The following is a 12,287-nucleotide window of genomic DNA, read 5'->3' on the forward strand; positions in this document are numbered from 1 at the left end:
GATCAGTGAAGTTACTATCTAGGGACAGCCTGAACTGGGTTCTGTGGAAGGAGGAGGGTTAGAAGGGATTGAAGACTGCAACAGGACAGATGAAGGCTACAAATTAGGAAGAACTTCCAGTACTGTGCCAACAGTGTGTCTCTTTCTCTGCCATCCCCTGACTGGGGACAGGGGGATGGAAAAAATGACCTCAGAAGGGCTTTGCTAATCCAGGCCCAGGGAGGGAGTTGCAGAATGATGGGGTTCACCTTCAGGGCCTCCACTGAAGCCCAGTTGAAGCCTCAGGGAGTTGCAGTGGGGAATTTGATGCCAGGGTCCCATGGATTGGGCAGTGGATGGAGATGGCAGGGGTGGTGGGGGCAGGGGGCAGCGGTGCTGGCATCCTCACGGTGGGTCACTCTGCCTGCTGAGGTTTGGGCAGCTGAGGAGCAAGGCTGAGCTCGTTGTTGGCAGGCAATGTGTCTGCTTATTGTTGTATCGTACTCTCCCAAGAGTTAGTTCAGTGCTCCACACACAGTAAGTGCTCAATAAATATGACTGAATGAAGAGTGAGCTGGACATGGGGAGTGGGGGGTTTGTTGAGGTTCAAGTAGATGTGGATACCCAAGGAGGGAGCTGACCTATGCGCTTCATGTAGTGATGGCAGTCAGCTCAGTCAGAGCCCATGGTGGACAGAGGGTTGGGAGGGATCAGTCAATCAACAAACCCACCAGGGCACTGCACGGTCCCGGGCACTGAGTTGATGGCTGGGGTGAGGGTGGGGGGCATCGGTCACTCTGCTGCCCCGAGGTTGGGAGCAAGAGCAGGTCCAGGGTTGCGACCCTCACCCAGCTTCCCCAGACTCAGGGTGGGCATCACCGATCGGTAGGACCTTCAGGCTTCTGCTCCCGGAGAGGCCAAGGCCGCTACATCATGGTATCGCCAAGAGCAAGCTCTTCGTCTCCTGCTGGCATCCGCCCCTCGGACTTCTTTAGGGCAGGAGGCATGGGACAAAACCAGGGGTGGGGCGAGGGCCCCGTGTCCTCGTCGGGTGGGAGAAGGGCAGCCACCGCCCAGAAGGAGAGGCCAGGATTCCAAGTGGCTTCTGGTGAGATTCCCTGGCGGGGAGCTGCCCCCCACCTCCCTCCACCCCCTTTTCCCTCCCCACGCGCCGGGCCGGGCGTGTGGACACTGGGACATTCCTCTTTATTGTTGACATTCCACCCGGCGCAGTCACATGCACACATGGAGATTAAAAACCCCCCGCCCCCACCCCCGGGAAGAGTTGGGTGATTCGGGGCAGTGGTCAGGTGTGTCCCCCTCCCTCCCACCCCACTCCCACCACCCTCCACTTCTTCTCACCCACGTCCTGCCCAGGAGTTTGCATAACAGAAGAGAGGAGCAGAGGGGCAGCTCCCGGGAAGAACATGGAGCCAGGCGGGAGCTGAGAAGGGATCCCGGCCTCCTGGAACCCCAGGACAGGGCTTGAGGTGGGAAGGGGGGAAGAGGAAGACGGGACTGGCCGAGCGCCCCTGCCCCTTATAGAGATGGCGTGGGAGAAGGGGGTCGAGGAACCTTCCTCTCCCGCCTATACTGGGGAGGGGAGAAGGCGGTGGGGAAGGTGCCTTGCACAGCCCCTGGAGAGATTGCCAAGTGGAAGGGGCAGAACCAAAGTCCTGGAGTTTAGAGGGGAAGGGCAAAGGTCATGCAGCGTTAAGGGCAGTTCATGCAGGTTGGGGGGGAAGGGGCGGCCCCCTCGTCCTGCAGACGCCTCCAAGAGGGGCTCTCTCAGGTCAGCCCGGATTTGGGTCCGAGGTCCCGGGGGTGGAGGGCGAGGGAATCGGAGGGGTGGGGGGCGCTCAGCTGAGAATCAGTGCTGTGACTGCATGCGGGCTGCGGTGGGATGGGGAGGGGCGCAGAAGCTGTCAAGGGGTGGGGGGGGGGAAAGGGAAGCCAACCCCAAATCCGGTCCAGAGCCCAGCCGGGGTCAGACGGAGCGTCTTGAGCAGGGTCCGCCCGCGGGGAGCGGCTCCGGGGGTTTCCAGAAGCGCGTGGGGGCCGAGGGGAGGGCGAGGGGGGTCACAAACACGGCAGGATGGTCTTGTCACTGCGGGGGGCGGGGGGACGAGGCCTCCGTCTCTCTCCTCGGGAACTACAGGGAAAGGGGTCCTCAGAGCGCCCCTCTTTCTCCCCCCTTTCCAACCTCCCATACTAGGCCCACTCCCTCCCCAGGCCTGGGATGCTGGGGAGACCAGCAGGCCGGAGGGAGGACCTGAACTTGGGCCCCCAGGTACTTAGGGCCCACAACGATCCTCACAAGTGCCACACTGCAGAGTGTGAGTGTGTGTGTGTGTGTGTGTGTGTGTGAGAGAGAGAGCCTCAACTTGACTCAATACCTTTGCCCTTCCACCCCCTCCCTGCCCCACAGAACTTACGTGTATATGATAATAATAATAATGGTATTTGTTAAGCGCTTACTATATGCCAATCATTCTATTTATATTGATGACTGTTTCCTTTTGATGCCTGCTCCCCGCTCCCCTCCCTGGGCCCCAAACTGTAAGCCCAATGTGGGCAGGGATGGTCTCTCTTTATTGCTGTACTGTACTATCCAAACGCTTAGGACAGTGCTCTATAAGCGCTCAATAATTATGATTGAATGAATGAATGAGTGTGCGAGGTTGGCAGTTAGGGGGTCTTGACTCCAAGAGTAGCTCCCAGCTCCCCACCCCCCGCCCCCAGGTGAAGGAGACCCAAAAAGGCATGCAAACACAGCCCACACGCATGGACGCGCACACTCGGCTCCAGCCCCGACAGGGCGGTCATTAGTTACCTTAGAAAAGGCTCATTCATCTTCAACCGAGGGTGACGGAACAGCGTGTGGGGGTGGACGAGGGGGTGGGGGGAGAGAGAGAGAAAGAGAGAGGGTCATGTGGGTTCACTGACTCTTCCGCGGGACCCTTTCCCACCAGGACCCAGGCGGGCAGGACCTGCCCCCTTTCCCAGGTCACACAAGGGAGAATCTGTTGGCAACCGTAGAGCCTCTGACCAGGATCCACCCAAATAATAATAATAATAATAATGGTATTTGTTAAGCGCTTACTATGTGCAAAGCACTGTCCTAAGGGCTGAGGAGGTTACAAGGTGATCAGGTTGTCCCACGGGGGGCTCACAGTTTTAATCCCAATTTTACAGATGAGGTAACTGAGGCCCAGAGAAGTGAAGTTGGGTAGGGACCATCTCTATATGTTGCCAACTTGTACTTCCCAAGCGCTTAGTACAGTGCTCTGCACACAGTAAGCGCTCAATAAATACGATTGAATGAATGAACGAATGAATGCAGTGACTTGCCCAAAGTCACACAGGTGACAGTTGGCGGAGCCAGGATTTGAACCCATGACCTCTGACTCCAAGCCCCTGCTCTTTCCACTAAACCCTGCCCCTCCATCCTCCTAGGCAATCAGGTACCAAAACCCTGCTCCCCCATCCTTAGGCAACCAGGTACCGAAGTAAGCGCTTAACAAATACCATCATTATTACTAATGATGGTATTTGTTAGGTGCTTACTATGTGCCAAGCACTGTTATAAGCGCTGGGGGAGATACACGGTAATCAGGTTGTCCCACGTGGGGCTCACGATCTTAATCCCCATTTTACAGATGAGGGAACTGAGGTCCAGAGAAGTGAAGTGACTTGCCCAAAGTCACACAAGCTGATAAGTGGAGGAGCCGGGATTAGACCCCATGACCTCTGACTCCCAAGCCCGGGCTCTTTCCACTAAGCCACGCTGCTTTTCCGCACCTTCACACCTAGGCAAGCAGGTACCAAAGCCCGCCCCTCCACCCTCCTAGGCTGCGTGATTTAGGAGTCAGAAGTCGTGAGTTCTAATCCCGTCTCCACCACATCAGCTGTGTGACTTTGAGCAAGTCACTTAACGTCTCTGTGCCTCAGTTACCTCATCTGTAAAGTGGAGATGAAGACTGTGAGCCTCACATGGGACAACCCTATGACCTTGTATCTACCTCAGGGCTTAGAACAGTGCTTGGCACATAGTAAGTGCTTAACAAATACTATTATTATTATTATTATTATTGGGAGCCCGGTACGAAAGGCCCACCCCTCAGGCTCCGTAGAGGTCACCACCTTAAGCAGCCCCCCTCCCCCTACTTTGGAGACCCCAGGGCAGGGGAAGGGTCAGGCAGTGAGGAGTGAGGAACCCAGACGAGTGGGCCCTTACCTGGCTTAGTCTCCGCTGGGGCCTCCGCCCGCGCCCCCGGAGCCGCCCCCCGCTCCGCCCGCCCCCCGTGGGCCCGGGCCCTGCCGCCCGCGCTCGCCGCTCTTGATCTTCTTCCGCGCCATGTGGCCCCGGAAACTCGCCTGGATTTTGGCGGCGGCTGCATTGGCCCCGGGGTCGTCCAGGGGGATGTCCAGGATGTCGTCGTCCGGCTTGGAGCAAGCGCTTTCCTGCGGTTGTGGAGGGAGAGGAATAGTGATGGTATTTGTTGAGCACTTACTATGTGCCAAGCGCTGTTCTAAGCACTGGAGGAGATCCAAGGTAATCAGGTTGTCCCCTGTGGGGCTCACTGTCTTCATCCCCATTTTACAGATGCGGGAACTGAGGCACAGAGAAGTGAAGTGACTGGCCCAAAGTTACACAGGGGTCCAGGGGATCACCTCAGCCTCCTCTTGCCGTGGTCCCGCCCCCAGCAGACCAGGGGAGAGAGAGGCAGCCCTTGCCCCCCACCCCCCGCCCCGGGAAGGTGAAGGAGTGGGATGAGGTAGCCCCCCACCTCACCCCCTCAGGACCTCCTCAAACTCCAACTCCCCATTCCCTAGCCTCTGCCTGCCCCCCTCCCACTCTTTAAATCCTCTAGGTGGTGGAGAGGATGTGGGGGGCCGGAGGATGGGGATGGGGATCACTCTCCCCCCCTTCAAACCCCTACTGAAGGTGCATCTCCTCCAAGAGGCCTTCCCAGGCTAAGCCCCACTTTTCCTCATCTCCCACTCCCTTCCACGTCTTCCTGACTCACTCCCTTTGCTCATCCCCCCCTCTCCCCACCCCACAGCACTTATGTACATATCGGTCTTTTTTATTTATTTATATTGTTGCCTGTTTACTTTTATTAATGTCTCTCTCGCCACCACCACCCCCAGACAGAGCTTGGTGTGGGCAGGGATGGTCTCTCTTTATTGCTGTATTTTCCAAGCTCTTAGTGCAGTGCTCTGCACACAGTAAGCGTTCAATAAATACAATTGAATGAATTGAATGAATGATCAGGGATAAACGGGAGATAACTGGGCTCATGGTCCCCACAGTTCAATTCGCTGCCCCCACCCCAAAGCTCTACCTGTTACATACCAAGGGGCTGGAGGATGGCGTGTGGGCACCTGAGGTTGGGTCTCGGGCGGAAGAGGGGCAGCTGACCAGAGAAAGGGCCAGAGGGGAGTTTGGATCCACAGTGCCAGGGAGCCAAGGGATGGAGGGAACACCAGTGCAAACCTGACACTTCAGGTGATTCAGAGTCCTCTCCTGGGGGAATCTCAAAACCCCCACACAGCTGAGACTGCAGAACAGAGGTGGGTAGGGGATCCCAAACCCAAGGTGGTCCTTGATCTCTGCTCTGCCTCCCCCTCCCCCCGACACCCTCCCCACCCACCCCACTGGAGATTGCAGGACATATTGTATTGAATCAGGCCCAGTGCTTAGCGCGGTGCTTGGAACATAGTAAGTACTTAACAAATAACACAAATATCATTATTATTATTATTATGGATCCTGAGAGTCTCCTACTCCCCACCCTTTTATCCCGTTTCCATTTCTCCCTCTAGACTGTAACCTCATTCCAGGCAGGGGACATGTCTGCCAATTCTCTTGTACTGTTCTCTCTCAAGCGCTTGAACTATTCTGTGCTATACTGGTGCTCTGCACAGAGTAAACACTCAATAAATAGCATCGATAATTTTCTGGTGGCAGGGGGACAACCCCTCAACTCCAGCTTAGCCATGTGATCCACCCTTCCCTTGCCCACCTTGAATCTGGAGGGGATGGAGCGGGGGGCAGAAAGGGGGGTGTCTCTGATGAAACATCTCTCCCTATTCCCTACCCCCCCTCAAATACATATGCACATCCCACCCTAGGTTCTTGGGGGTGGAGAACCAGGAGGAAACAAACTGTAACCCACCACCCACGACCCACCTCGTACACATATAAAAAGAGGAATAGAGAGGTGGGAGCAGGATGCAGGCTGGAGAGGGTGACTCTGGGAGCTGGGACTGAAGGAGACCCAGGCAGCTGAAGATGATGGGGACTGGAATCCCTTTGCCCTGCCCCACCGGGGCAAACCTGGACCTTCCCCCAAGCAGGAGCTCGAAAGGTTGTCAAGTGTCCTTCCAGGCACTCGGCCTGGTAGCCGAGGAGAGGGCAGTGCCCAGCTTGCCCCACCCTCAGCCACTTCTATAACTCAGCACTCACCGAGAGGCCAATGTACCCTGAAGAGGTTTTCCCTCCGTGAAGTTATCAAAGGATGAAGACCGCCTAGTCCCCCCTAAATCCACTTTGAATCCCTCGGGCATCCTGGCTAGAGTTTGCACCAGGTGATACCCATGGGAGAGGTCTCGGGGAGCCAAACCCTCCTCTGGAACCTTCTCTAGACCGTAAGGCCCTTGAGGGCAGGGAAAATGCCTACCGATTCTATTGTACTCTCCCAAACGCTTACCGTGCTGCATTGCTCACGGTAAGTGATCAATAAATACTACTGATTGATTGATTGATTGACTGAATGATTGTGATGCAAAGACCCTAGGGCTTTTTTTTTAGGGCATTTGTTTAAGCGCTTGTTATGTGCCCCCTCTAGACTGTAAGGTCGTTGTGGGCAGGGAATTTGTGTATTGTTGAATTGTACTCTCCCAAGAGCTTAATACAGTGCTCCCCATGCAGTAAACACTCAATAAATACGACTGAATGAACGAATGAATATTAAACACTGGAGTAGATACAAGATCATCATTCATTCATTCATTCATTCATTCATTCATCATTCATTCATTTATTGAGCGCTTACTATGTGCAGAGCACTGTACTAAGCGCTTGGGAAGTACAATCAGGTTGAACACAGTCGATGATCAACATGGGGCTCACAGTCTTAGCCCGCATTTTACAGATGAGCTAACGGAGGCACAGAGAAGTGAATTGACACACAGCAGATGAGTGGTAGATCCAGGATTAGAACCCAGGACCTCTGACCCCCTGATCTTTCCACTAGACCACTCTGCTTCTGGCTTCCTGCAGCCAGAGACAGCTTTGGCTGTGGGGATCTTGCCTCAGTGAGACTGAAGCCTGGACTTCTGACCTCGCCCCCTCCACTCCTACGGCCCTCCTCAGGTTGGATTTAGACCGGAGCTGCAAAGCCAACTTGTTCTCCACCTCCTACCCCCTGCCTCAGCCTTCTGCCCTTCTCTCCCATTAAAAAGCTTCAACTCTTCCTGTTCCCTCCTCAAGACCCAAGAACCATTTCCTGGAAGTGGGCAGAGCAAGGGGAGAGCACCTGGGGCAGGTGAAACCCACCCAACCAGGAGTTTGGCCAAGCTGGGGCAGTGGAAGGGAAGGAGTAGGGCCTAGAGGAAACTGAGGGGCAGCTAGGCTTTTCCACACGAAATGAATCTCATCAGAATTGTGTACAAACCAAAATGTAAACCAGCAAACCCAGTATCGCCATTGAGTTAACAGCTCAGGCATATAGTAATAATAATAACAATGGTACTTGTTAAGCATTACTATATGCCAAATGCTGTTCTAAGCACCGGTGATGATACGAGTTAATCAGGTTGGACACAGTCCCTGTTCCACAATGGGGCTCACGCTCTTAATCCCATTTCAGAGAAAATGTAACTGTCATACAGAAAAGTTACGTGGCTTGCCCAAGGTCTCACGGCAGAGCCGGGATTAGAAGCCTGGTTCTTCTGACTCCCAGTCCTATGCTGTATCCACTAAGCCACACTGTTTCCTCTTTTATCCCAGACCTGCATTTCAGTTCAGTACCTCTTCGTGAGGACCATGCCTGAGCACTATCGGGCCTGGTGAAACACAATCCTCACACCCTCCTTGGATAAGTGATTTTTTTTCCTGGCCCCCAATATCCAGTGCTTAGTACAGTGTCTGGCACATAGTGAGAGCTTAACAAATAACATAATAATAATTATTATTATTATATCTCTTTGGGCAGTAATAATATTAATTGTGGTATTTGGTATAAGCTTATTACGAGCCAAGCACTGTTCTGTGTGCTAGAGGAGCAGCATGGCCTAGTGGATAGAGCATGGGCCTGGGAATCCGGTTCTAATCCCAATTCTCCCACTTGATTGCTGTGTGACCTTGGATAAATCACTTCACTTCTCTGTGTCTCAGTTACCTCATCTGTAAAATGGTAAGACTGTGAACCCCATATGGGACAGGGACTGTGTCCAGTCTAAATGTCTATCCACCCCAGTGCTTAGAACAGTGCCTGGCACATAGTAAGCGCTTAACAAATATCACAGTTAGTATTTTTATTATTGAGTGCTGGGGTGGATAGATGCAAGTGAATCAAGTTGGACACAGTTATTGTTCTACATGGGGCTCACAGCCTAAAGGGCTGGGAGAACTGGTATTGCTTCCCCATTTTATAGATGAAGAAACTGAAGCACGGAGAAGTTAAGTGATTTGCCCAAGGTCCCATGGCAGGCAAGTGGCAGAGCTAGGATTAGAACGCAGGTCCTCTGACTCCCTGTATTCTTTTTTCAAGACCACACTGCTTCCCTAACCATATCTCCTCTTCCACAGGAAAACAGAGGCACAGTGCGGAGATGGGTTTTGCTCAGAATGCCCAAGTCCAAACCAGTAGCGGGGTTCCCAGCCCTCACCCCCGAATTCCTGCTTGGAGAGGATCTGGTCCAGGATAGCTAGCACTTGGGGTTCGGGACATTGGGACTTCCAGTCCCAAGCTGTGGCTCGTGGCTACTTCTTCACGCTCTTCTTCCTCCAATCTGCAGTAATTACATGTCCGTATACCTCACTAGATTGTAAGCAAATTGAGAGCAGTGATGGCGTCTTCTAACTGTGTTCTCCTCTTAGTATCTCTGCTTGGAGAGGATCTGGTCCAGGATAGCTAGCACTTGGGGTTCAGGACATTGGGACTTCCAGTCCCAAGCTGTGGCTCACGGCCACTTCTTCACGCTGCTCTTCCTCCAATCTGCAGCAATTACATGTCCGTATACCTCACTAGATTGTAAGCAAATTGAGAGCAGTGATGGCGTCTTCTGTGTTCTCCTCTTAGTATCTCTATACTCCTCTAGATTACAAGCTCCTTAAGAGCAGGGATTGTGTCTACCAACTGTATTCTCCTCATAATACCTGTGTCCTCTGCTAGATTGTAAACTTGAGAGCAGGGATCATTTCCGCTAACTGTACTTTCCTCTTAGTACTGTGCTTTCCACAGAGTAAGTGCTCAATAACTAATGATTGACTGATTGATTGATTGATTGATTGCTGAGCCCTCTCCTCCTATCTTCGGACTAACACCTCAATCCTCTGGGAGACCCCTCCATCCCATCTAGCAGCAGATGGAGGGAAGGGCATAAGCCGGGATCTGAGGCGAATCTCAGTGTTAGTCTCTGTGTTTTTTGTAACAGTATTTGTTTGTTATACACATATTATGTGCCAGGCACTGTACTAAGCACTGGGGTGGATACAAGCTAATCAGGTTGGACACAGTTCATGTCCCATATGGGGCTCACAGTCTTAATCCCCATTTTACAGATGAGGTAATTGAGGTATGGAGAAGTGAAGTGGCTTGCCCAAGGTCGCACAGCAGATGAGTGACAGAACTAGGATAAGATCCCAGGCCCTTCTGACTCCCAGCCCCGGGCTGTATCCACTAGGCCCCGCTGCTTCTCAACCCATGACGTAATGGATAGAACACGGGCCTAGGAATCAGAAGGTCATGGGTTCTAATCCTTTCTTCGCCATTCGTCAGCTTTATGGCCTTGGACTGGTCACTTCACTTCTCTGTGCCTCAGTACCTCATCTGTAAAATGGGAATTAAGACCGTGACAGGGATTGGGTCCAATCCAATGTGCTTGTATCCATCCCAGTGCTTGGTACAGTTCCTGGCACATAGTAAGTGCTTAAGAAATACTGCAATCATTATTATTATTATTATTAAGCCACTAGAATCTGTAACCACTCCAGCCTCCTTCTCCAGGACGCCTTCTCAATTGCTCCGACCCAGCCCTGGCCCAAACTGTCCCTTCATCTTCTTCATTTCTCCCATCTTCGGGGCTCATTCCTTTGTAAACTGCAGAGCGGTCGGGGGTGGAGGCAGGCAGGAGGAAGTTGTTTTCAGAAGCTGTACAGGGGTTGGACCCTGCAGACAACAAGAGGAAAAGCTCCCCTGTCCCTCCTTCTGCTTGGAGGTCATCATTCCTCAGGGGTGCTGGGCTGGGGCTCCCTCAACAGCCTCCACGGGCCTCAAAGCCTCTAGCCTCCTTGGCCGGAGTCCAGCCTCTTTATCCCAGGGCATCCCTTCCACATGGATCAGCCTCAGACTCTCCCTCAGATCCTCCTTTCTCAGCAATCTTAACCTCCCTCTTCTTTGGCCTGGAGATGAGAGACCCCTGCCAATTACCCCAGGCAGAAGCCCTCCGTTCCCCCTACACACACAGCAGGCCGGTGAGATTGATGTCGATGCAGATCTGGTTCTGAAACCCCTGAAAGTCGCGCATACCCTTTCCCCTTCCCCTTTTTCCATCCCTCTCTCCCCTCACACCTCTCCACTCCTCTCTGTGGGTTCTCCCAACCCCCTCTGAACTCCTCTCCCCCTCAGTCCCAGTAAGGCGCCTGATTTTGGCGGGGGAGAGAGGGAGAAAGGGGAAGGCTGGAGAGATTCATTCTATCATCTTTACTGAGCACTTACTGTGTGCAGTGCACTGTACTAAGCGCTTGGGAGTACAATACAGCAACAGTGACGATCCCTGCTCACAACGATCAGATGAGAAAGAGGGATCCATGATCCCCCCTTTAACCCTTAGCTGACCTGCCAGAGCGATATCTCAAGCCTCACACCTTTCTCCCACCTCAGACCTTCGAGCTTTCTCACCCCGTTTCACACACCTGGAAGGGAAAGCCTTCTCCTTGGCAGCCCCTTCGTGCATCAACTCGTCACTCACCTCCTCCTCCTCCTCCTCCTCCTCCTCCTCCTCCTCCTCCTCCTCTTTTTGTCATGGAAAAACTCCCCGAATACAGCGCAACGCCTCCTCGGGGGCGCTCAATAAACACCTGTTGACTGACTTCCAAATGCCCCCCCCCCCCTTCCCCAGCTTTAGGGGCTCCATCTGGCCCTCGCCTCCCCCTCCCCTGCCCTTTCTGCAGCAGGAGTTGAGGATGAGGTTCAACCTCGGAGGGAGAGGGAGAGTCCAGCGGCAGACCTGTCTGGCCCCGGGGAAAGGTTGTATATTCAACAGCGCTTCGAACAGTGCTTGGCACATAGTAAGCGCTTCACAAACACCATCGTCATTATTATCCGCCGATCTGTTCGGTGCAGCAAAGAGCTGGGGGCCGCCCCCGCTCCCCCAAGTTGCCTGATTTCTCCCAAGCCCCGTCGGTCCCTCCCTGCATCCCGGTACCGAGCAGATTGATCCGGGGGTCCTTAAACCTTCGGCTTCCCGGGGAAGCTTCCCTTCGCCCCCTCCCCGGCCCCGTGCCTCGCTCCCAGAAAGTTCTTCCTGCCGTCTAACCTCGCTCCCTCCTGCAGCAGTCACGTTGCCCCCCCCCCAAGCCGCGGGCCCAGGCCCTGCCCACGCTCGGAGCCGGTCCTAGGAGTGGGAACCGGGTCGGCCTTGGAAGGCGCCCCCTCCCCCTCTGCAGCCCCTTCCTCCACCTCCTCCTCCTCCTCCTGAGCCCTCCAACTGGACTCCCAAGGTGGGCAGGGGTCCCGGGGGTCGGGCGGTGTACGTACGGTGCAGCAGTCCATGCCGGCGGCGGGGGCGGGGGTCGCGGGGGCGGGGGTCGCGGGGTGTCCGGGGGCCTGGGGCCTCTGGGGCCTCTCTGTCTGTCTGTCTGTGACTGTCTCTGTGTCTCTGTGTGTGTGTGTGTGTGTGTGTGTCTCTGTCTCTCCCGCGCTGAGCGCCGCTGGAGGATGTAAAGCCGAACCCCGAGATTGGGCAGCCAATTAGGAGGCGCCTGGGGGTGGGGCTGGGTGCAGGGAGGGGAGAGGGAGGGAGGGAGGGATGGAGGGGATGCCACCTCTCAGGTCTCCTCCCCCTCTGCCAGCCCC

The 12,287-nt window shown here is 54.4% G+C and overlaps 1 protein-coding gene across 1 annotated transcript; it reads right to left on the bottom strand.

Annotated features, from left to right (window-relative positions):
* Window positions 1-1,313: 1,313 nt before the first annotated feature.
* On the bottom strand, window positions 1,314-12,002 carry NRGN (neurogranin). Its single transcript, XM_038754118.1, has 4 exons — window positions 11,970-12,002; window positions 4,217-4,443; window positions 2,813-2,832; window positions 1,314-2,131 (listed from the first exon to the last, which is right to left on the bottom strand). The coding sequence occupies exons 1-2, from the start codon at window positions 11,982-11,984 to the stop codon at window positions 4,222-4,224; spliced, it is 237 nt and encodes a 78-aa protein (XP_038610046.1). The 5' UTR covers window positions 11,985-12,002; the 3' UTR covers window positions 1,314-2,131; window positions 2,813-2,832; window positions 4,217-4,221.
* Window positions 12,003-12,287: the final 285 nt, after the last annotated feature.

This window comes from Tachyglossus aculeatus, chromosome 11 (assembly GCF_015852505.1).
Source record: "Tachyglossus aculeatus isolate mTacAcu1 chromosome 11, mTacAcu1.pri, whole genome shotgun sequence".
Taxonomy (NCBI): Eukaryota; Metazoa; Chordata; class Mammalia; order Monotremata; family Tachyglossidae; genus Tachyglossus; species Tachyglossus aculeatus.